Source organism: Schistocerca gregaria, chromosome 6, assembly GCF_023897955.1.
Source record: "Schistocerca gregaria isolate iqSchGreg1 chromosome 6, iqSchGreg1.2, whole genome shotgun sequence".
Classification (NCBI taxonomy): domain Eukaryota; kingdom Metazoa; phylum Arthropoda; class Insecta; order Orthoptera; family Acrididae; genus Schistocerca; species Schistocerca gregaria.
This window is the reverse complement of record NC_064925.1, coordinates 450334707-450360918: the sequence shown is the minus strand read 5'-3', so window position 1 is coordinate 450360918 and position 26212 is coordinate 450334707. Positions and strand designations below refer to the sequence as shown.

The window sequence follows — 26212 nt, the reverse complement described above, 5'->3', positions numbered from 1 at the left end:
GAACCCCAAAAGGAAGTAATCACAGACAATTTAGTCAGGGAGTCTGGCAGGCCACAAAAGTCCATCTTCCTTGAAATGATGTGGTTACCAAGCACTCTGCACACTGCTGCCATTGAAATTTGAACACAGTGTTATGTAGCATCATCTTGCGGAGGCCAATACTTGTTTGCAGGAAACTGTTCAAGTTCAAGAGCAAGAAATGTGTCAACCATGGCAGCATACCACTGAGATGTGACTGTAGTTGCTCATCCATGTTCATCCTCGAAAAAGAAAGCCTGATTTTCCAAACTGAAGTGACTGTGCTCCACACTATGACTTTCTGGCTGTATAAGGAGCGCTGATGGAGTTCAGGAGGATCACCTCTGCACCATTAATGAGGGTTTTGTTTGTTGCCATAATCATTGGAATGAAATGAAAATGTGCTTCATCACTCATCTATAGCTAATTTAAAAAGCCTCCATTGTCCCTAATTTTAATCAACAGCTCGACTGATGGAGTCATTCAGTTTTAATAATCACTCTCATTGAATTGTTGTGCAACCTTTTGTATCCTGTACAGTTGCAACTTCAAATAATTACATAATACTCTGTGCACACTATGACTGGACGTAACTACTATTGCCGCACTTTGCCTCACAAAATGGTTTGGTCTGTTGGTTAGAGCGTTTCACGCCTCCTCTATTGGTTCCTGTGAGTGACAACTTAATTAGCCTTACTGGTGATTTCACCTTAAGTATATTTCCTGTTCCTTCAAAGATTTTCACCCTAACATCACTGTATATGCCAATGGTATGGAATCATCCCATCATAGCTTGGAGTGAAGACAGTATTCCCTTCTAGAGGCAGCTGTCATGGTCATCATTTTTGTAAAAGGCCTGCACAGTCTTGGCAAATTCAGGCCCACTCCAGCACTTTATTTCAGCAAATGACAAACCTACCTGAAACACATGACAAATATTCAATGCTGCCAAGAATACAATTTCACTTTTAGAGATGAATTGAAATAGCCTGTGCTTCTGCCGCGTCCTTTACAAGATGATGCAAGGCAAGGAGACATGGTTGCATGTGTCTCCCTTGTAATGCTGCCCTGGAGGGGATCATGAGGGGCACATACCAGCTGAGCAGTGGAATAATCTTTCATAAATCAGTGCAAATACTCAGCTGTTTCGATGACATATATACAGTTGCAAGAACATGGCACCCTCAATAATGTTGGGTAATTATGGTTTTGAGAGAGTTTAGTAGTTTAAAATATCTGGGATCAACAGTGACCCATTCAAATGAGACCTTTTATCAACTTAAACAAAGATTAATAGCAGTCAGTAGGGCCAATTTTGCATTTAAAAAAACTATTTTTCTCAAGACTTCTAGCTCACATCACCAAATCATTGATTCACTAATAATAGCAGTTCTTACATACACCTTAGAAACTTGGTCATTAACATCGAAATATATTGGAATGCTAGATGCCTTTGAGAGAAGGATACTTCAAAGATTCACTGGTCCAACCTGTGATAGAGGAAGATGGAGGATCAGGTACAGTCATGAGCTGCACGCTGTTTATAAAGATCCACCTATTAGAAGAATAGTGAAGTCAACAAGATTGAGATGCACCAGGCTTATGGCACTGATGAATGATACAGAGGTTATTAAATGGAAATCCAGGGGTCAAAGGGGATGGGGCCCCTCCAAGAATCAGGTGGATAGAGGGAATCATGGAAGACCTGGCAGAAAATGGGCTATTGGGGATGGAAAGATTGAGCTTTGTACTGTAATAACTGGCAGAGAGTTGTTGAAGAGGCCAGGGTTCAGTATGAACCGTAGAAGGGGAAGAAAGAAGGGTGAAGGAAGAGGAGTGGAGTGGTCTCAGAAAAGGGGTAGATTTTGTGAAAGTCACCCAGATCCACAGGTCAGTGGTGACTTACTCTACAGGGTGAGAAGGAAAGACTGCGCTAAGTCTTTCCTTCTCATCTCATATGGTAAGTCTCCTCTGAGCTGCAGTTCTGGGCGACTTTCCCAAAATCTACCCCTTTTCTTAGACCTCCTTTTCCTTCACCCTTCTTCCTTCCCCTTCAACCCTTCTGCCTGAAGAAGGAGCCACTGGCTCCAAAGGCTTGCCAAACACAACAGTATTTTATATGTGTGTTCTGCTGCCACTTGGTGAGTAGATTTTGTTGTCTATCCAATTAAATAATTTTATCAATAATTGATTGTTTTTGTTGTTGTTTAAAATGAGTTATTTGATTTTGCATATGTGTTGATAGAAATCTTTGTTAAATTGTCCTGCAGTCTACAAAAATAGCATGTTAGTGAAATATGTGGAAATGAAGTTCCACATAATGTATGGAATTTTCTGTGGAACGTTCTTTTAGAATCTCAGACATTAAACTCAGTAATAATGATTTTTTTTTTTTTTTACAGTGGAGAAACCCCCAACAATACTTTTTCGTCATCAGTTAGGCCCTATTGCACAGAGCAATGACGGACGGCTAATAGTATACCCTGGAACAATATTGCACATGGAATGCCTCTGGATACGTCGATTTGGAACTCCTAAGTGGGTTATTAGTCACAATTATAGGTAAGTAAATACTGACAAGCATAGCTGCTTAACTGAAAGGCATATGCAAGTATTGTTTTCCTGAAATGCTGCTTCTTGTTTCTTCTTTGTTATGAGTATGTTTGACTTATCAGTTAGTTTCAGGTCACCATCAGTAGATTAAGAAGTATGGTTTCCTTTAACATAGCATTGTCTGCGTGGGTGAGAAGATTTGTATGCTACCATTGTGCAGAGGGGCATGGCTGGCAGTAGTGTAGCTACTCTTAGGGCCACCCAAGCTGGTTTGGCCTATGTGGAAGAGTGAGATGAAGTGTGGCTCACAGTGCCCGTTCTTCCTTTATTGTATCCTAACTCTTCCCATTGTCTAAGAGTTATGGACTTGGTCAGTACTGGTATACAAACTGTACTGGGGAAGGGCACCTCTGAACCAAGTTTTGGAATTGGCTTTTCCGTTAGAGATGAGTATGGTGCAACCAGAAATGAACAACTAATACCAGCATCCAAGCTAACTCCACATGTCAGTTGTCGTCACTCCTGTGGAACTGGCCAGCAAGGGCGGGAAGGTGGCACAAGTAAAGGCCAAGCTTGCTGGCATGAGAAATGCATCCCAGGTGCCGTAACATCCACAAAAAGGACACACCACCCACTTGCTAGCATGTGGAATTAACACAGGTGGCAGTACTTCACCGATTATGAGTTTGCACAAATGGACTTTAGTGTGGGTGCCAGAGGTTCTTACAGAGGGCCCATCAGAAGTCCACTGGACAGTCATCACCTGCTTCAAGCTTGGCAACCCCATACCAGGTACATGAAATGTATTTGCTGTTGCAAATATGGGCAACCATCAGCTGTATAATGGAATGACTATAATGAAAATTTGTGCTGGACCAGGACTTGAACTTGGATTTCCGTCACACTGCAAGCGGTCGCCTTACCATTTGGCTACTAAATCTTCTATATGTCGTCAACCATACATTAGAACCTGTACTCATACATCCATTATGTATATTCCCTTGCAGAGGAGACATTTTACGTGAAAGTCATTTGCTCGGGATTGGCTGATATATGAGGTATTGCAGAGCCTGTGTTATTCCAATTTATGATGCAGTGCTCCTTCAGACATGCCTGTGATTATGATGCAATGTTCCTTCATTTCCATATATTTGCATGCTTGCAAGCATGTATGAAGGACTGTTGCATCCTTGTTCAGAGGAACACAGGCACTGCAATGTCATATTTATCTGCTGACACCATGCAAAAAATTCCTCTGTATGGGAATATACATAATTAATGTATGGGCACAGGTTGTAGATATATGGTCGATGACATATGGAAGTTTGGATCTGGCTGTGAGTCATGCTGTGGTAGCCAAATGGTAAGACGACCACTCATGATAAGCAGGAAATCTGGGTATGAGTCCTGGTCCGGCACAAATTTTCAATGTAGTCGTTTGACTATACAGTTGATGGTTGTCCATATTTGCAGAAGTGAGTACTCTTCATGTATTTTATTATGGCTGTAGTCAGCATGCATGTCCGAAGGAACATTGCTTCATAATTTGGAATAACACAAGCACTGCAGTATCATATTGTACTGAGACCCAGGTCAGGGATTGGGATTAATTCAAGGAAAGCGCATTTAAGAGTGGCCCAATGTGATGTATCATTTTACCATTCCCAAACATTTATTTCTTATTAATAACAATTCTATCATTAGCCAACTAACAGTTATCAAGGTTCTTGCCAAATTCATATAGCTAATTAAGATTTTTAGATTAATGTCACAAGGCTTAAGAACATTTGCATTGGACATAAAACTACAAATTGTGCTTGAAGAACGCGTCAACTGTGGAATACAATGGTGGCCTGATTACAAGGAGTTAAATGATTAAATAAACTTGTGGGAGTACTCTGTCCCTGTGACTAGTATCACAACTGCAGGCTAATCTCAGAAGGACTTAAATATAAGCTCAACAAATGTTAAATAAAATATATTAACTTTTGTTCTTTGGAGCCTGCATGTCTTATAATGACATGATTGTTATGAATATCAGCCAGCTATGCTGCTCTTTAAATGGTTTTATTATATAGATCATTCACAATGAGCTCATTTCGGCATTAGAATGCATACACATCTCAACTGCAACAATAAGCCCCAGGCCTATTTCAAGACAAGAAGTTAGACAAAAGTACATATAACATTGGTATCCAAAGTAAATTAGCCGCCTCACCACTAGGAGGTACATAATCACATCAAATTTCCTTTTATTAACAATACTAGGAAGTGTAAGGCAAAATATGATGTATGGACAAGATACAGCCAAGCTGGACAAACTGTACCCATATGTAAAAATCAAAGCAAACAGTAATGGTTCACTGATTAGCCACAAGATTGTGCCCATAAATCAAGTTAAGTACTAAATAAACTACAGGTCCCCTAAAACACTATTAAAATGATAATGGCACTGAAAACCCTATCTTTTTAAAGAAATAAAGTAACTCAGTGCCCAGTTTGCCCAAAGGGTTTTATCACATGTCTACAAGGGCCTTACAATAATAGAAACAATGAGTAAGTTACTTTCCCAAAATCACTAAAGCCAAGTACTGGCGCCCTCATCAAGGCACGATACTAAAAGAAAGAAAATAAACTACGTAACTTGAGGCTGAAACAGGAGATCTGCAGAAGCACGTGTGGCCTGCCCAAACTTAGTTCTTCTGTGATGTCAGGAAAGCTTCTGAAGCAGAAGGAAAAAGTGTTGTTGCCCCGGACCAATGGAAAAGTAGTGTGTCAAGTGCTGCCAATACAAGGCTGTCACCATATACCAAACAACAAACAGCAAACAAGTTTGATAGAAATTACCACAGGTAGATATACTTAAGTGGTCAAGTAAAGATTATTTTTAAGGTAACCAACTATTAAAGCTGCAGTATAGAAGTGGCTTGTTCATAAACATTGCAAGTTAATCTTTCTAGAAATAACAAGAAATAATGTACAAAGTCATTTAAAAGAACAACCATATAATAATCAAACAAGATTAAATGAGTCAAGATATAGTTTTAATAGGGCCTCTTCAGGACTAATAGACACTGTAATTTGGATACGCACCGAATGGCAGATGGCCAGTTAAAATGTACACCCATAAGCCGAAGGGCTCCTCAACATGGAGTAAGAGAGTAGCACGCACACACACGTGACCCACGTGTGCTTACCTTTAGGCTGAGTGCACACAACTTTAGTTACAGGTCAAATCCAATTACTCACCCCAGAGAAGGCCATAAGGTTGACAACAAACAGAAATTATCATCAATAGTATCAAATACTCAATGATGACAAATAACATGCAAAATTAAAAAATCCCATTACTTTTCGATTATGCCTCATGTGCTTGCCCCATCTGTTGGTGCCGAGTGGGTTCTCTCGTTGCACTGAATCGCCAATGAAAGTGGCTGTGTGATGCTGCTTGAATCTTTGTTAGGAGGTACAGGGCTTTGATGTGATATGGATTAATAAAATTTGAAAAAATAAAAGTTGTATTTATACAAGTATTTTTTATATATATCTTGTCAAAATATTGTATGCTATGAGATAGGTATTACATCGCCTCACAAGATTACATTATCAACAAAAAAATATTTTTATGTGTATCATATTGAGTGCATTGAATATGCTGAAAGTTTGTTCATTGAACTGAATGTTCATTACAAGCTAAAACTCCATGCAGGTTGATGTGCAAACTTATGTCACTACAGTTTGCATACAGTAATTCTCCACACTCTGCAGTTCAGTGAATGACTCAAAGCTTGCCATTACCACTTTCATTCCCTTATAATCTCCACAGAGATTATGCTGATAATTTGACAGAAACAGTCCTTGAAAAATAAAATTTTCTTGAAAATTGTTAACTAGTCCTCTGCAAATGGATTGTCAGTGAACATAGATAATACACACTACATGCATTTATACATTGAACAAGGCCCTGAGCACACCATTATAAATACTACATGAAGGTATATGAACAAAAGAAAAAGATAACAAATTCTTACATTGATAACAATAACTGGAAGTCATATGTTACAGATCTTATTAACTGTTTAAGCTCTGCAACTTTTCCATTATCATCGTACCAGGCTTTGGAGATGAAAATCTCAAACAATTCTTACTTTTCTTATTTACATTGACCAGTGACTCAAGATACCACTTCTGGGATAACGCATTATTGAGCAAGAAAGTATTTGAAGACAGTAACTGTTCTCAAAAGAACAGATACCATTGGTGACCGTGCAGCTTCTCTAGAATAAATGATAATTAATTGAAACCCTCAGTTGCCGACAGGTGTTGTTGATATACCTTGATGGGGACAGTTGAAAATGTGTGCCCCAACCGGGACCCGAACCCGGCCAGTGATCTCCGTCTGTGCGAATATGCACAACTTGCCCTAACTCTTACGAGAATCGTCACCTTAGTGTGCGCGAGTAATGAGTGGATGGGCAAATATCTATTATGTATGTAGTTAGTGGACAGTTGGGAATGTGGGCCTCATGGGAAGTGTGCAAGGGATAAGTCCCTGCAGTCGTGCTATTCATCTGTGTCCTCGGTGGCTCAGACGGATAGAGCGTCTGCCATGCAAGCAGGAGATCCTGGGCTTCGAGTGTCCCGGTCGGGGCACACATTTTCAGCTGTCCCCATCGAGGTACATCAACAACACTTGTTGGCAGCTGAGGGTTTCAATTAGTAAAGTATTTGTCCCACCAAAACTTTTAATAAGGAAAATATGCGATGGACATTCCAGAACCTCTTACAAAAAGTTCTGTAAACAGTTGGAGCTACTGACAAAAACTTCACACTACATTTACTCTGTTGCAAAATTCGTTGTCAGTGATCATTCACAGATTGAAAAGCATTTGTAAATATAATAAGAAGGAGTGATGTACACTAACCTTCTCTCATCCTTCACATGGCACAGAAAGGAGTGCGTATATGGTTTTTTAGGCTAGAGAAATCCCTCCAAAGGCCCAATAAGGTGCGTTCTGATTTCAGGCGGATAAGGATTTACCATAGCAAATCAGAGGAAGAAAATGTTGATATGGTATTAATTAACTGTAGGAGCATCTATGGAAAGATCCTGGGACTAGTCTCACTTATAAACAGTATCAATGCCCCCATAGTACTCAGGACAGAAAGCTGGCTGAAACCAGATGTTAATAGCAATGAAATTCTGAAGTCCAAATGTAATGCATACCACAAAGATAGGTTGAACACTGGTGGTGGAGGCAGTTTTACAGCCATAAGAAATATGATATTATCTACTGAGATTACTACAAATTCAGAACATGAAATAATTTGGGTGAAGATAAGTGTTAGAAATGGATCAGATATTTTCATCAGATGCTTTTATAGACCCTGTGTCTCAGCAGCATTAGTGATGGAACCTTTGAGGAAAAACTTGGGTAATACTTTGTGTAAATTTCCTAGTCATGTTATAGTTTTACGTGGAGATTTCAACTTATGAGCTATTGAATGCGAGACTCAAATTATTAGTTTGGGTGGCAGGGACAGGGAATCATGTGACATTGTTTTAAATGCAACAATGGAAAATCCAGGATAGAATGTAACAATATTATCAATGTGTTTGTGATAGGGTGTGTGTATGTTGGTATGTTGTATTTTTCCGACAAAGGCCTTGTTGGCATAAAGCGTGCTTTCTGATAGCCTTTTTGTTGTGCCTCTCTGCGACTCAGCATCTTTGGTGTGTAGTAAGTAGCAACTATCCCTTTTATAATAGTGTTGCATGACAAACAACCTCGAACATTACGATTTAGTTAGCAGAGAACAGGGAATATGTGATCAAAAGGCCATTGAAGCATCACTGAATGTGGCCGTAAGTAGGAATCCAAATAAAGGTAGTTAGATCTTTCTGCTTAGCCAGAGTGGCAAGAAACAGATTTCAGATCATCTGAAAGATCAATAGGAGAATTCCATCTCTGGCTGGACAATGTTGAGCACCAATCGGCAGAGTTCAGGGGCACTGTACAATATACTTTAGACAGCTGAGCATAGTTGTGAGGAATTCAAAAGAGCCACTGTAGTTTGAGAGACATCTTAGAAAGCTGCTGAAAAATGCTTCACACTGTTGAAATTCTTTTTATCAAGAGGTTGAATCACACTATTAGTTCTGGGTGAAATCCAAATTATATTATGAGGGTTGTACCAAAAGTAAGGTTCCCAATGAGCTACAGCCTCGAGGGAATATGCTAGGCTAAATCTGACAACAGTGTCTCGTGAAGTGGTTCCTACACTCTCGAGCGTGCCTGTCTGTCATTCGTTATGTCGTTCAGTGTTGGCTTGGCAGCCATCAGACATGGAAGTGTTGATTGCCGCTCTCGCCAAGTGCCAAGTTCGAGCAGTAATCTGGTTTCTCCACACAAAGAAGTTACCGCCCATGAAGATGCATTGGCAACTGATTGAGGTTTATGGTGAAGAGTGGATGTCCATTCAGCTCGTCCACAAATGGTGCAGGGCGTTTGCTGAGGGTCTCACAGAAGTTCACAATGAAGAACGGAGTGGAAGACTGCCAGTTTTGGATGTGATTGTCTAGAAGATCAACAGTGAGCTGCTGAAAGATCAGAGGGTCACTCTCCGTGAACTTGTTGAACCCATTTCTGAAGCTTCCCATGGCACAACTGAAAGAACTTTTAACAGAAACTCGCTGGGTCCCCCCCATTGCCGACTGATGGACACAAGGAGCAACGCCTTGAGTGTGCTCACGAGTTTCTTCAACAATGTGAGGGGGGGGGGGGGGGGGGGGACAAGGAGAATTTGTTGGACTCTATCATCATGCGGTATGAAATGTCGGTATTTCATTACACCCCCGAAGCCAAAAAACAATCACGTCAGTAGTGTCACTCCGGTTCACCACCATCAGAGGAATTCAAACAAACGCAGTTGGCAGGAAAGGTTATGGTGACTGTGTTTTGGTGTTGGAAGGCGATACTCCTCATTGATTTCACGCAACCTGTGATGACAATATACTCGGACAGATATTGTGAAACACTGACCAAACTCCGGTGAGCAATCCATAATCACCAGAGAGGATGACTGAAGGAGGGATTAGTACTTCTTCACGACAATGCTTGACCCCACGTCACTCATCAAACACAGGAGCTTTTGAAGAAATTTGGGTGGACTGTTACGCCCCATCCACAGTACAGCCTGGACTTAGCCCCCAGCAATTATCACCTCTTCCCCCAAGCTAAAGGAACACTTAGGTAGCAAACACTTTAAGAGTGATGATGAAGTCTGAGCAGAGGTCACACGCTTCCTCAACGGGTTGGCGGGAGACTTCTTCGACTTAGGAATACAAAATCTGGAGCACCATCTTCAAAACTGTGTCGAAAAAAAATAGAGAATATGTTGAAAAATAGACAGAAGTGTAAGCTTTTCAACAATGTAGAAATTAATAAGAATAAACAATGTTTTCTATTTGTTAAAATATGGGAATCTTACTTTTGGTACAACCCTTGTAATATCCTTTTTGTCTTCCTCCTAAAGACAGAGTGGTCATTATTTCCAGGCCAAAAATCCAACAAAATCAATTAAGTATTTTCTGCAAACAATGAGATGATGTATTGGATGTAACATGGAAAATTATTGACTACCATTATTCCAGATTTTACTATGTAGATTACAAATTTTTTGCAAGTAAACAGTCTTTCTGTCTTTCTTTTCCTTTTTTCCTTCTTTTTCTTAAATTTTCCTTGACATTCCTAAAGACAGGTAAAAAGCCACAGAAACAGTAAGCCACTGATACTGATCACTGATATTGCAGTATATGAATGTTTAAGCATTTTCTACCTCTTTCTTTTAACCAAACAACTTACAACCTTTGGTTTGTCACTGAAAGCTATTACTTCATGTTTTGTCTGGTTTTTGAAGGTACTCTATTTTTGTTCTGGACCTTAATTAGCACAACAATCATTATTCAAACTACAATTCAAGGGATCATCTGAGTTATTTCCTGTTTCTTCTAATAATCATGTTTCCACAGTTTCTAATTAAATGTCAACATTATGTGAATGAATGTCCAAGGAATTAACTAATAAATAACATCTGTATAGGACTTCAGAAGAAGTAACTAATTTAGAATGCACACCACATACTTCATATTTTCAAGGTTGAGAACATTAACTGGATTCCATATTAGTGTGAAACTCTGAAATCTGCATATAAAGACAGATGCAATTAGCAACCACTGCTAACTATTATGGATATGAACTGAGTTGCAGATGCGAGTGAATAGTAACTGTGAATAATTGTGTCAGATGAAATATAAGTGGAAACTGAAATTCGCTTCACAAATTACGATTGTGTTGTGCCCTGTTATCTGTTTAATGATGTGTCATCTACCAAGGGTTTGTGCATGCAGCTATGGCAGGCTATAAATTTTTCCAGTATTGCCAATGTTCAGTATTTAAAAAAAAAATACTTGCAGTGTTTCTTAGCTGCTAAAATTTCAACATTGTGTTTCTTTTGGTGTCTTCTTCCTATATAAAAAAATTCCGCAGAAAGTTTTGAGATTAGATTGGACTCTTTCCTTGTCAGACTGGCTACAGAGCAGTTGGACTTAAGCAACATCTGCTGAAAGGGATTCACTTGTGACAACAGTTACAGTTATTCTAATGTTGTGTGCATATTTCTTGTGTCTCCTAAGGTGCACTTTGAAGATCACGCATTGCATCATGTCTCATCTGGCTCTGGGGTTGGTGCCACAGTCACATATTGATTGTACAGTGAATTAGTTTTACCAGTTGCACTCTAAACTCATGAGTCTGGACAATCTTAAAAGCTAAACATGTGTAATAGTAGTATCATATACAAATAACAATGGTATTATTTTGTTTACTCTGCTACTTCACATAAGCCATAAGCTACATCCTCTTGATTTGGAAGTTTGGCTTCTTTCAGGAAATTACACAATCCAGCACATTGTGATCATATGGCAAGCACAAGGGAATGATATTTTTCACGATCGTGTGAAACCCAGCTCGCACTATTCGTCCACGAGACTCAGAGGGCCTTAGACACGGGTTCACAGGTGGATGCCGTGTTTCTTGACTTCCGCAAGGCATTTGACACAGTTCCCCACAGTCGTTTAATGAACAAAGTAAGAGCATACGGACTATCAGATCAATTGTGTGATTGGATTGAGGAGTTCCTAGATAACAGAACGCAGCACGTCATTCTCAATGGAGAGAAGTCTTCCGAAGTAAGAGTGATTTCAGGTGTGCCGCAGGGGAGTGTCATAGGACCGTTGCTGTTCACAATATACATAAATGACCTGGTGGATGACATCGGAAGTTCACTGAGGCTTTTTGCAGATGATGCTGTGGTGTATCGAGAGGTTGCAACAATGGAAAATTGTACTGAAATGCAGGAGGATCTGCAGCGAATTGACGCATGGTGCACGGAATGGCAATTGAATCTCAATGTAGCGAAGTGTAATGTGATGCGAATACATAGAAAGATAGGTCCCTTATCATTTAGCTACAAAATAGCAGGTCAGCAACTGGAAGCAGTTAATTCCATAAATTATCTGGGAGTACGCATTAGGAGTGATTTAAAATGGAATGATCATATAAAGTTGATCGTCGGTAAAGCAGATGCCAGACTGAGATTCATTGGAAGAATCCTAAGGAAATGCAATCCGACAACAAAGGAAGTAGGTTACAGTACACTTGTTCGCCCAATGCTTGAATACTGCTCAGCAGTGTGGGATCCGCACCAGGTAGGGTTGATAAAGAGATAGAGAAGATCCAACGGAGAGCAGCGCGCTTCGTTACAGGATCATTCAGTAATCGCGATAGCGTTACGGAGATGATAGATAAACTCCAGTGGAAGACTCTGCAGGAGAGACGCTCAGTAGCTCGGTACGGGCTTTTGTTAAAGTTTCGAGAACATACCTTCACCGAAGAGTGAAGCAGTATATTGCTCCCTCCTACGTATATCTCGCGAAGAGACCATGAGGATAAAATCAGAGAGATTAGAGCCCACACAGAAGCATACCGACAATCCTTCTTTCCACGTACAATACGAGACTGGAATAGAAGGGAGAACCGATAGAGGTACTCAGGGTACCCTCCGCCACACACCGTCAGGTGGCTTGCGGAGTACGGATGTAGATGTAGATGTAGATGTAGACTAGTTGCCAGAGCATTCTCCCTTGCCATCAGCAATCAAAATATATGCAGCAGTTTTAGGCATGCAGTCTTGAACCACTGCATACAGATATTTTTGGACCTGAAGAATATCAGCCACTACCTCCATCACGCCACTCCCAAACCCAGCCTCTGTCTACAGGAATCAAAGCCTTGTGGAAGAACTAGGTGCAAGATCTACCCAAAACACCCACCCAGTACTTCCTGTTCCAATCCTCTCACAGGTGTATCGTACCCCATCACAGGCCAGGCCACATCTGCATCTACACTGCAAACCACTGTGGAGTGCACAGCAGAGGATACAGCCCATTGTACCAGTTATTAGGGTTCCTTCCTCTTCCATTCACATACAGAGCACAGGAAGAATGATTTTTTTAATGCCACTGTGCATGCAGTAATAATTCGAATCTTATTCTTATGATCCCTATGCCAGTGATACATAGAGGATTGTAGTATATTTCTAGAGTCACCATTTAAAGCCGGTTCTTGAACCTTTGTTAGTAGACCTTCTTGGGATAGTCCACATCTATTTTCAGGAGTCTTCCAGTTTAGTTCCTTCAGCATCTCTGTGACACTTGCCCACAGATTAAACCAATCAGTGACCATTCATGCTGCCCTTCTCTGTACACTTTCAATATTCCCTGTTAGTCCTATTTGGTATGGGTCCCACACACTTGAGCAATATTCTAGAACTGGTAGCATGGGTGATTTTTAAGCACTCTCCTTTGCAGACTGATTGCGCTTCCCCAGTATTCTACCAATAAAACGAAGTCTACCACGTGCTTTACCCATGACTGAGCCTATGTGATTCTTCTATTTCATATCTCTGCAATGTGTTACACACAGGTATTTAAATGGGTTGGCCAATTTGACTCATTAATGTTGTAGTAATTGGACAGTATGTCTTTTTTTTGTGAAGTGCACAGTTTTAAAGTTCCAAATATTTATGCAGTTTCTTTTAGATAGTACTTCATTATAGATAACTGCATCATCTGCAAATAGCCTGGTGTTACTACCATATTTACTCGAATCTAAGCTGCACCTGAAATTTGAGACTCAAAATCAAGGGAAAAAAAAAAATTCATGAATCTAAGCCGCACCTGAAATTTGAGACTCGAAATTCAAGGGAGAGAAAAGTTTTAGGCCCCACCTCCAAATCGAAACAAAGTTGGTCCATTGTAATATGAGACCAATTTAGGTCGAATGAGTGACGATACAGCTGCAGTAGTTTGGTTCGAGTTGTAAGCTTAGCAGTTAAGCTTTACCAGGTAGCCATTGCTATGCGTCAGGCGCTCCATCCGTATTTTTAACGGTACCCTTCCTTTTACACATGCTTAGTCAGGTTTGAATTGATTGCTTATTTTTCTTTTATCTGATAAGTGCTATTCTCTTTATTATAGGCGTTTAGGTCACTCCAAGCTGAAAATGTGTTATTGTACAGTGTCATGCATTGTTTAGTTACTAATAAAGCTCAGTTTAAAAGGAGCCTGAAAGACTTACTAGTGGCCAACTCCTTTTACTCCATTGATGAATTTTTTAATTGAAACAAATGATGTATTGTATATATTCATACTATTAGTATTGTTATTTCAGCTTAAAAAAATAAAAAATTATTAAAAATTGACATGTTCCACATCCACGAGGATCTCATCAGCATGGATCTACGGAACGAAAAACTAATCTAATCTAATCTTGTCGCATTCTGATAATGTGTGTTTACGACCTGTCACCGCTTGCGGCACGGCTTGCTTTTGTGCGCGCTGCTGCTGCTTACGATAAAAAAAAAAGGAGAGGAATTGTCTCATTATCGAAACAATGGCAAGAGATTGCTATTTGTTGTTACTTACACTGCTGCTTTCTTTGATAATGATCAACAAGAACCAAATAATAGACTGCGTATGATAGAAGATGTTCTGAACGAGAGTTTAGCTAAAATTTTTCACCGTTTGAAAATCTTTGCAGATGCCTCTTTTGTACATTACATTCTGCACAGAAATTAGAGTCATTTTAGATTTAAAAATGTAGTCAATTGCCGTGCTTCATTTCTGATTGTATCACTATTAGGCATAAGAATAATACGAGTATAAACATGACATGACATGTATATTCTTCCGCGTTTGCTGTTGTCTCACACTAGTTTCGTAGTTTATTAGGCAGACAGGATTTAAATGAGATAGTAGCAAACATGAAAGAATACATGGCAAAATGTTTATATTCATATTATTGTTATGGTGAAGAAAATACTGCATGTGATTCACAATTCATAAAAGTTCCTATTAGCAACCATCTCTTCTCACAGGTAGGAAAAAATTCAGAATGTAGAGTTGGCCATATTGACAAACATCCCAAACAGCCTTGGCAGTCGGATTTTCATAGTACATTGAAATGCTGCTACATTAGAAGATGAATAATACGGAGTTTGTATTTACTTCATTGGATAATGTATGAAAATGCAGTGGTCGATACTCAGGGCGGAGAAAAAAGCTCGTCTTCGACCTTTTTTTAAATTTATTTACTGACTCAGAGGTTTTGGCACCAGTATTTATCTTTGTGCCTGCAAAGCATGCTTGTGTAATGCTTCATATATTCGACAGCAGAAGTTAGTTGTGGCGGCACCTACCAACATTTTTCAGAACTTCCGCTTACTTTGCACTCGATTCTAAGTCGCAGATGGTTTTTTTGATTACAAAAACTGGGAAAAAATGCGGCTTGGTTTTGAGTAAATACAGTATTAATATGTCTACAAGGTCATTAACATACAACATGAACAGCAAGACTCCCAACACACTTCCCTGAAGTTACCTCTGCATCTGATGATGTTTCTCCATCCATGATAACATGCTTCCTACCAGAAAGTTCTAAATCCTGTCACAAATTTCACTTGATACCCCATATTACCAAACTTTTGACAATAAGCATAGATGTGGTACTGAGTCAAATGCTTTTGGAAATCAAGAAAACCTGCATTTACCTGATTGCCTTGGTCCAAAGCTTTCAGTATGTAGTGTGAGAAAAGTGCAAGTTGGATTTCACGTGATCAATGTTTTCAGAATCCATGTTGGTTGGCATTGAGGAGGTCATTCCATTCAATATACCTTATTATCTTTGAGCTCGGAATATTTTCTAAGATTCTACATCAAATTGATATCAAGGATATTCGGTGGTAGTTTTGTGGGTCACTTCTACTATCCTTCATGTAGACGGGTGTGACCTGTGCTTTTTTCCAAGAACTGAGTATAGTGTATTGTTCAAGGGATCTGCAATAGATTACAATTAGAAGAGGGGCTAACTCAGCCACAAATTTAGTATAGAATCTGACAGGGATTCCATCGGGCTCTGGAGGCTTGCTCAGTTTTAACGATTTCAGCTGTTTATCAACACTACTGACACTAACACTTATTCCATTTATTTTTTTCAGTGGTTTGGGGATTAAATTGGAGCAGTTCTCCTTGGTTTCCATTTGTAAAGAAACATTTGAAAACAGAGTTAAGCTTTTCAGCTTTTGCTTTGCTACCCTCGGTTTCAGTTCCTGTCTCATTCGCTAGGGACTAGACACAAACATTGGTGCCACTAATAGCCTTTACATTGCTCTCTTGACAGCCGTACACATTTCATTCAGCAACTCTCTATCTCTTATCCTACACTTTGTTTTACACCTATTGTGCAGTAATCTCTGTCTCTTTAGAAGTTTCTTTACAGTGCCTGTATACTATAAAGATTCCCTTTCAGTATGGGCTGTTCTAATGGGTACATATTTATCCATTGTGTGGCCAATAATTCATTTAAACTTGAGCCATAGTTACTCTACATGCTCCTGCCCTATGCTGTAAGTTTCAAGTTCCTCATTGAGATATGACACTATTGAATTTTTATCTAGTTTATTGAACATATATATCTTTCTGTTTGTTTAGTTGTTCTTTGGACTTTGGTAATCATTATTGCCACAACTGTGTCATGGCCACTAATATCAGTTTCATTGTGGACATCCACAAAGAAGTCAGGTCTGCTTGTTGCTATTAGATGCAATAAGTTTCCATCATGAAAGGAGTTCATAACTATCTGTTCGAGATAGTTTTCAGTGAAAGGGTTTAGTACTGTTTCACTGGATGCCTTATCATGCTCAGCGCTAACAAAACTGTAACTTTCTCAATTAATTGTTGGATGATTAAAAGTCTCCACCAATTATTACAGTATGACTGAGGAACTTACGTATAAATGAACTAACGTTTTCTCTAAAGTTTCAGGTTATATCAGGAGACAAGTGTGGTGGGTGACAGAAGGCTCCTATTATTAATTTGATGCCCACCCCTGATACTGACTCTTGCCCAAATAGTCTCACATGCAGCTTCAATTTCTATCTTGGTGGAGTTGAGTTTCTTGTCTACTGTGACAAATATACAGTGTCCTTCCCCCTTTGCCTATCCTTTTGTGCACATTCCAAATCATTATGAAGTGTTGTATTCATGATCTATGGAACAAGTACTAATCTAATGTAATCTAATACACTTAAATTTTCCCCAAATTCTCACTGCTATCAATTTCAAGTTTCAGCTAGCTCTTTGTACCTACTGCCATGCGAGCTTCACTGCTTTTCATGAGCACTAAAACTCTAGCACTTTGTTGCAAATGTTCCAGCATATTTTAATACTCCTACCTGTCGGAGGCATTTCTTTCAATCTTAAACTGATACCTCTGGGTTTCCTGTGGCTGTCATTATCTAGATTGGATAAAGAGTCACCTAATCTAAAAGACCCTTGTGTGCACCCCACACACGATCAGCTACTTGAATAGCAGCCTCTGATGTGTAGTGCACACCTGGCCGATTTAGGGTCAATTCTATGGCAGAAGCCCAGAAAGTCACAGCCTACCTTGTCACAGAACCTTAAAAGTCTCTGGTTCAGTCCTTCCACTCAGAACCAAAGAGCCATGATCAATTGTGGAGACACTGCTGCAAATTGTGAGCTCCATTGTACCTCCATGCACAAGGCTAGTTTTCTCAACCTTCTCTGCCAGCCTCTGGAACGATCCAAGTATGACCTCAGAGCCCAAAAGACAGACATCATTCGTTCCAACATGTGCCACAGTTTCCAGTTGGTTGTACCCTGTTCTGTCAATGGCTGCTTTAATAGCCTCTTCAACATGTCAAATGACGTTCTCAGGCATACACACTGAGTGCATCTGATGTCCTTTCATGCCCCTTACTGCCATTCTCTTAGGGATACCACCATTCACCATACATTCAAACTGTCAAAAATTAATAGCCCCCTAACCTTTTGTGTTTGCCTCCTCTTGACACTGGACAAAACAGGTTTCCCCAAAACAAGTGAAGTGAGTCACACTAGCTCAGTATCAGTTTCAGTGAGAGAGAGAGAGCACCTCAAACCTGTTTGCTAGAGTGATTGGTATGACACCCTGAGTCCTCCCAGGTCCCCATCAACCCTGTACGGGATGTCTAGATCTTCCATTGACACACCACTCAAAGTCAAGTGGACTAGTAATGACAGATCCTGTACTTTCCACAGAGGAGACAGGACCATAGGAGAGGATAGTACTTGAGTTTTCTCTGATACCTGTATCACAGGTACATGACTCTCGGGAGTTTTTCCAACACTGACTTGTAGCAGCTGCCAATCGTTTGACAGTAGCCAGGGTGATTTCCAGCTGCTTAGAAACGTCAACCAATTCATCTCATGTTTGAGAACAGTAGTAAGAGTGGTGCATTTTAGCTGGTGCATTGTATTACAAGGCAGTGATAACATAACTTTAAATTAAGCCCACTGATTATCTTGTAATCTTTTGAACTAAGCGGTGGCTATTCCCTATAAGAATTGAAGCAAATACACAAAATAAGATTTCTATTACGGCAACACAAGAACCTGTGGTAAAAATTACTACAGGTACTTTCCTAAAACATATTGAGGTGAATTATAATTGTTTGTGAATTTGAATACAGAGCTATTTATGACAGATGAAGATAATATATAGGCCTACTCCTCTTTAAGGTAAAACTAGATGCAACTCAATATGTTAGTTAAAATATTTGCTACAGAAACTAAATTACAAATGCTGATTTACTATAAATTGCTTGTGAATTATGCAAAGAACAGTGGTAGCTTCCAAAAATTCTCAAAAATGCATGTTTTCTTGTTTTGACATACAATAAAATTTGTGGGTGATGTATTCTAGACAGTACTGCAAACCACAAATGCTGATCTGCTATGAGATAAAATATGTATCCAAAACACTAGTAACAGTAACTTAAGATGGTTTCTTATGCATCTGAAAATTCTTAAAAATAACCTGTTTTTCACATAATTGTGAAATGAATTTAGAGAATAATTATTTTGAATGAGGATAGACTACTGTCCTCAAAAATTTTAAAAGAGTACAATTAAGATTAAGTCTATAATTGATGATAAGTTGCCTCCTCCCCCAATAGCTGAGTGGTCAGTACGACAGAATGTCAGTCCTAAGGGCCCGAGTTTGATTCCCTGCTGGGTCAGAGATTTTCTCTCCTCAGGGACTGGGTGTTGTGTTGTCCTAATCATCATCATTTCATCCCCATTGATGCGCAAGTCGCCAAAGTGGCGTCAAATCGAAAGACTTGCACCCGGCGAACGGTCTACCCGACTGGAGGCACCAGTCACACAACATTTACATTTATTTACAGAGTGAGTTTACTGCGGCACTTGGGAATGTTTGAAATTTCACAATATATCACAATACAAATGAGTATTGATACAATCAATGAAAATTATGAAGAAGTGACACAATCAGTGAAATAAGCAAGTCTAGAACATCAAGTCAGCTTATGGTTTTTGTACACGCAGTATCATCCAAAGGAAAATTCTGAAATCTGGTTTCATATATAAATAAACGTGTTTATTGGATGGATTTTTCACATAGCTGATTCGGTGCACACCTCTATACTGGCATGTCGAAGAAGATTACTGCAGCAGGAATTTATCTTGATGAAAATCACAAAAATGTGCAGCACCAACAAAGTACGTCTTTTGCCTGTTGCAGCTAACAATGCCATCTGTGAAATAACCATGCCATATGCCACCTCTGCTGCAATCATTGGACAGCTTTTTGTATTGGTATGACTATGAACCAACTGTCCAGCAGGACAAATGACCACCACCAAACTGTAGCCACCCCATGGCACGACATGTAGCTTAACATAACATGTTTGATTCCAGTGAAAGCTTAGCAACCCAGGCCATCTGGATCCTCCCCTCCATCACCAGCTATCTTAAACTGCACAGATGGGGGTTATCCTTACAACACATTCTCTGCTCCAGAAATCATCCCTGCCTTAACCTATGATAAACAACTGCCCCTACACCCTCCACCCAACAGTTTCTATCACCTGCTGTCCTCTCACAACCTCATAATTCACATCCCCTAACCCTCATTGTGGGCCACTCTCTACCAGCACACCCATCAGTCTGTTGCCCTTCTTTGCTCTTCTGCTTTCCCGCTCCTCATTCCCACCCAACTTCCTCCACCATAACTTCTTGATACAGCATCTAGCAGTCTTGTCCTAGCACCGTATGGTTCCTGCACACTCCACATGTTCTGTGCTATCTTTTCCTCCTTCCCCTCCCCACTTTAGATTGCTGCTTCTGTTTGTTGCGACACATTTGCATTCTGGCTAAATCAGCCGGAGATGGTGATCATGTGTGGGTGAGGTGAACATGATTATGTGAAAGTCTTCATGTGTGTTTTTTACTCACTGAAGAAGGCTTTGGTTTAAAGCTCAGATTTGTAACAGTATTTTCATTGTCTTTGTGTGCAGCTCAGTTTATCATATTTATGGTGAGTATCAATCTATCATTGTCACCATATTGTTAATATTCCAACTTGGACTCTCCATAGTTTAGATTCAAATTCATCCCATGTATGGGAACCTAGTCTGTATGTTTGTACCTTCATTAATAGTCTACTGTGGGGCACCGTGTAAAATGCCTTCTGGAAATCTTGGAGTATGGAATTTGTCTGTTCTCCTTCATCCATAGTTCACACGATATCATCTGAGAAAAGGGTAAACCGAGTTTCGCATGAGTGATGCTTTCTAAATTCTAAATCCATGCTGATTTGTGGACAGAAACTTTTCCATTTCAAGAAAATTTATTATATTCGAACTGGAAATATGTTCAAGAATTCTGCAGCAAACTGATGTTACGGATATTAGTCCGTAATTTCACTGGTCTGTTATTTTACCCTTAATATATACGGGAATAACCTGTGCTTTTTTCCAGTCACTTGGGACTTTTCACTGTGCAAGAGATTCAGGTTAAATGTAAGTTAAGTAAGGGGCCAGTGTCATAGACTAATCCCTGTAAAACCAAATTGAAATGCCATCTGGACTTGATGAGCTATTTGTTTTCAACTCTTTCAGTTGCTTCTTGACAGCAGGGATGCATATTACTATGTCATTCATAAAGGAGTCTATGTAACTGTCAAATGTCAAGTGTTTGAATGATCCTCCTTCTTGATGGATTTCTTAAATGTGAAATTTAAAACTTCAGTTTTCCTTTTGCTGTCTTCTGCTGCCACACCAGACTGGTCAAAGAATGACTGGATAGAAGCCATTGACCCACTTTTGATTTTATGTAGGACCCGAGTTTTCTCAGATTCTTGGAAAGGTCTTTTTGCTAAGGTGTGACAGTGTTAGTTGTTTTATGCTCCACACATCGCTCTTTTTACAGACACAAAAAGTTCCGTTAACTTTGGCCTATCATGATTTGTGCATTCGTTTTTGATCTGAGAGTGCAACAGTCTTTGCCACTTCAGCATTTTCCAAATTTTATTATTAATTCACAGTAGGTCTTTCCCATCCTTAATTCACTTAATCAGTACATACTTCTCCAGAGTGCAATTTTCAGTCCATTTAAACTTGGCCCGTAATTCCTCTATGCCCATCATAGTGGAAGTAAATGATGTCTGTTCATTGTCTGTCTGGAATGCTAACAAGTGCTTATCTGCTGTTTCCAACACAAATACTCTCCTAGCCTTCTTGATGGATGTATTAACTCAGTAACCTTTCATCGATATGTAATATCAGGGTCACTAATCCCTGTCTCTGTACTGACACCATTGATAATTCAGGCCTGTTTATAGCTACAAGGACTAAAATATTTCCATTTTCTGTGGGCTGTTGAAATAGCTGCTGAAGACAGTTTGTGGGAAACGTGTTCAAAAGTACTTCACAGGATTGCATGCCCATATCACCTGCGATGAATCCATATGCATCTCAGTCTATACTGGGTATGCTTAAGTCTCCTCCAGACACTATTATATGATCTGGGTATTTCTGCACTGCTGAGTGTAGACTTTCTTTGAATGATTCTAAAACTGTCATGTTGTAATTAGGTGGCTGGTGAAAACATCCAGTAATTAACTTGAATTCACTTAGATCTGTTACACACATCCAGATAGCTTCACAGTCACACTCAAATTCAACTTCAATAGAGACAATATTTTTGTTGACTGCAGTGAACACTACTCCTCCTTACAGCATCTAATCTGTCTTCCTGATATACATTTCATGACTAAATATTTCAGAGCTTCCTACTTTGGGTTTCAGTCAGCTCCTGATTCTGAAAATGACCTGAGCATGAAAGCATGTGGAGGCAGACTTTACATATTGTATAATATTAATACAGTAATGTAATTTTAGACAGTAATTTTCATATTCTTCTAATTGGGTTTATAAATTGCACGAATATAAATTTTGATCAGTTGTTTGGGAAATGTTGCTATGGTCTTTACTTCACTTACTGTCTTGAAGGGTCCTGGCTATAAATGATGAGTTGTTATGAAATTAATGTATTCTATTACATCTATGGTATTCAACCATGCAGTGGCCAATTATTAAGTTATAATGTTTTTGGTGACATGCCGGTAAGTTTAAAACAGTTTGAACAATTCTATTGTTGTTTACAGAAAGTATCCAGAAGGATGGACGACAGATCCAGGAAGAGACTCACAATTGGAATATCGCCTAAGTATTTATCATGCCAGTCGTGATGATTCTGGAGTTTTCACATGTGTAACTCCAACTCGTCACACTCACGCAGTTGAAATTGTTGTCAAAGGTCAGTAATATTTAGCTTAATTATCAGTTGTTCTATTATTGTTGTTGTGGACATTTTAGTAGTAAAATGTGCCTGATATTGGACAAGCTATGGCAATTACAAAATCACATTTCATCTTCAGAATTTCTGGATTGTTCAAGATAGTGTCATAGCCACAGCATATTTGAGAAGTGTCATAGCCACAACATATTTGTGAGAAATATATATGCTCCAAACACAAGAATATGATATTTCAGTACATCCCTTCTGGCTACATCATTGCTGTGCTTTCTGAGTCATTTTGCTCTGATTAAATATTTAGGGTGATCACATTCATTCCCTGTATTTTTTATTTGTTTTACACTAAAAATCTTATTGCTAACTCAAATGCTACTACAGTTCTGATGCTAAAATGTGATTTGGATTAAATATTTGAGCTTATTATTTGAAAGATCATAATTTAATTGTCCAAAACACATTTCTGAATTAGTATTTTACTATCTCATTCTGTACATACATTAAACATATATAGGAGACTGAGCAGTACAAACACTGAAACTGTGACAAAATTATTATTAATAAAGTTTTACTTTCAGATAACTTTATTCCATATTGCGGAATGTTCTCCCTTTTAATTTAATATAAATTTTCATAACCATGTACGGTGGAGTCTACAAGTAAGTTTTAATCTGAGAGGGAAACATGAAATTTACTTTGTTTCTAGTAATGTCCGTTATTTGCAAACACTGTCCTATATAATATATGTAAACACTGATTCTGAATTACTATGTATTGAAATTTTAAAACAATTATATCCCTCAATAATAGTTTGCGTGATTCTCTAGGCATAATATTACACTTTTTCTAATAATAGATTTTTGCAATAATAATATTTTATTTACACTACATGCATTCCTGCAAAATATGATTCCCTGTATTATGTTTCACTCAAAGTAGTTGTGATAAACAATTTTTTTGTGTTTATGTCACTTACCTAGTATGGTATTGTCATTGCAATTGCAAGGCTGATTAACTTGTTCATTAAATAGTAAATTCATTCTGGGATATTTACAAAATATTTGTTTTATTTAGTACTAGGAAAAATAATATTTAAATGTGTGTTGTATTACTTCAAATAGGAAATTATTCGGCTCTATGAGGTGATATATCAATGGGTTAAGATATGAAAAAAATCTTCTGCTGGGATGAAAATCACAGACCCTTAAGGATGAGATGAGGGTGAGAAGATGGTGACATCTAAAAATAGTTGACTGAACTATATTAATGTCAAATCTAAATTTTTCTGGGCTGCTGAGCTGACTGATGACAGCCCCTATGACATTTATTAATTGGAGGTAGGAGTGGTTGTAATAAAGATTGACATAACTGTAATGTTAGGGTGCAGTTTTGATTACGTTTGATAATGACTTTTACGATCTAGAAATTGATACTGGTGGACTCAGATACCCATAGCACTCTGAGTGATGGGAGAGTGAAGATGAGGGAAGAATGGGGGTGACATGCAAGCATAGTTATGGAATTCACGGAAAAATTCCCACCAGAATTTGTATACATGTGACTTCCTATCTGGGAATAAGTACTGTTGACATCAGACTACCCTACTATGACTGTTTGAGGAATAGGGAAAGTGATGACATGTACTCATTACTCTGGAACATCTGAAGCAATTTCAACCACACTTGGTATGAATATGAAGTATCATCTGTTAAAAAAATTGGGTGGGGGGATTTAGAAACCCCTACCTCTGTTAGGAAGGGAACTGACGATAGGAAAGAGGTGACATGTAAAAATTATAAATAACAACCAATATTAGTATAAAAACATATTTTTGCCTTATTAGACTGATTGGTGACAGTCCCAAAGACATTGCACGCCAATGGGATTTGGTGAGTGTTAGAGTGGTGATGAGAAAAGATTAACCCAAGTCAGGGCTGCTAGACTGACAATTCTGGTCACTATTGACCCATGACAGTGGATTTGTAGATGGGAAGTGAGTGTGATTCATAAAATGTAATTGTGGAATGTGTAGAGCAGATTCATCCAAACGTGATACACATATCATTTACTGCTATGTTTCACTGCTGTCCCAAATAGTCCCAGGCTATTTCTATGAAGTTAGGATTAGATAAATTTTGGAAATTTGTGGTAAATTCCTATGGGACCAAACTGCTGAAACCATTGGTCCCTAGGCTTACACACTATTAAATCTAACTTAAACAAACTTACGCTAAGGACAACACACACACACCCATGCCCAAGGAAAGACTCGAACCTCCGATGGGGCATGCTGCACAAACCGTTGCAAGGCATCACAGACCTCACGGCTAGGATTGGATAGTTTACTGAAGCAGTCGAGGTGTGATGGGTTGCTTGAGGGTTTGTCGGATGAACTGTGGTCAACCTCGGAAGCTGAGAATGTTATCAGAATGCTCATTGTGTAGATCTAGAAGGAAGGACTACACTTGGTCACTAATAAGAATGTTGAAATAAATATTGTGGTTCATGTTTGTGGTAACCTGAATGAGTAAACCCAAATCGGGGGATTTTTTTGGGAGGAGGCGGTGGTATCACAGAACCACATCCAGCCTGAACTTTACCCTCCACATGTTGTGGATTGCATGCCTCATTGCAAGGTGTCTGACTGCAAAATCCATTCCATGTAGTTCACTTCACAAGGTTCACTCAAAACTGGCTTATATGAATCTCCATTCTCAGACAGCAGCAATTCCTGTTAGATTTGGAACTGATTGTCACTCACGAGGTATGCCATTCTTCTCTGATCTCTGTCTTTAAGATCACTGTTCTTATGCCGCGTTAGATGTCTGTTAGTCATATATTATTCCATGTATACATGTTGGATGGTCTGCATTGATGCAGCACCAACAAACTGAAGCAAATTCATTCACTGCTGGGTCATGGGCATTCCAGATGTGACACTGTAGCTCCTTTCTACGATTCTGACATGTCCCCACATTGACTAGACCATAACATTCTGCTCGAAAAATTAGAAAGACGACGAGTAAGAGGTGTAGCACATAGCTGGTTGTGTTCATACCTAAAAAACCGCAGGCAGAAAGTATCACTTCAATATGAATGCAACAAAATGAATAAAACAAGAAACAACTCCTTTCTTTCTAGGGAATTACCAATAAAATATGGTGTACCACAGGGCTCAATCTTAGGTCCACTATTCTTCTTGATTTATGTGGACAACTTATTTGAATATATGAGACCTACAAAAACTATCCTGTTTGCCGATGACACCAGCATACTGCTCACTGGATCCAGTGCAGAAACTTTGCGGTCCACAGCAGAAAGTTCTATGAAAAGACTTTCTGA

The 26212-nt window shown here is 39.1% G+C and overlaps 1 protein-coding gene across 1 annotated transcript in view; it reads left to right on the top strand.

Moving 5' to 3' along the window:
- The window catches only part of LOC126278326 (uncharacterized), a 1364175-nt gene that overhangs the window by 1312446 nt on the left and 25517 nt on the right, over positions 1–26212 (top strand). The window contains exons 23-24 of the mRNA XM_049978346.1: positions 2421–2580; positions 22722–22873. Of these exons, the coding sequence (XP_049834303.1) occupies positions 2421–2580; positions 22722–22873 (312 nt within the window). The remainder of the gene's footprint in view (positions 1–2420; positions 2581–22721; positions 22874–26212) is intronic.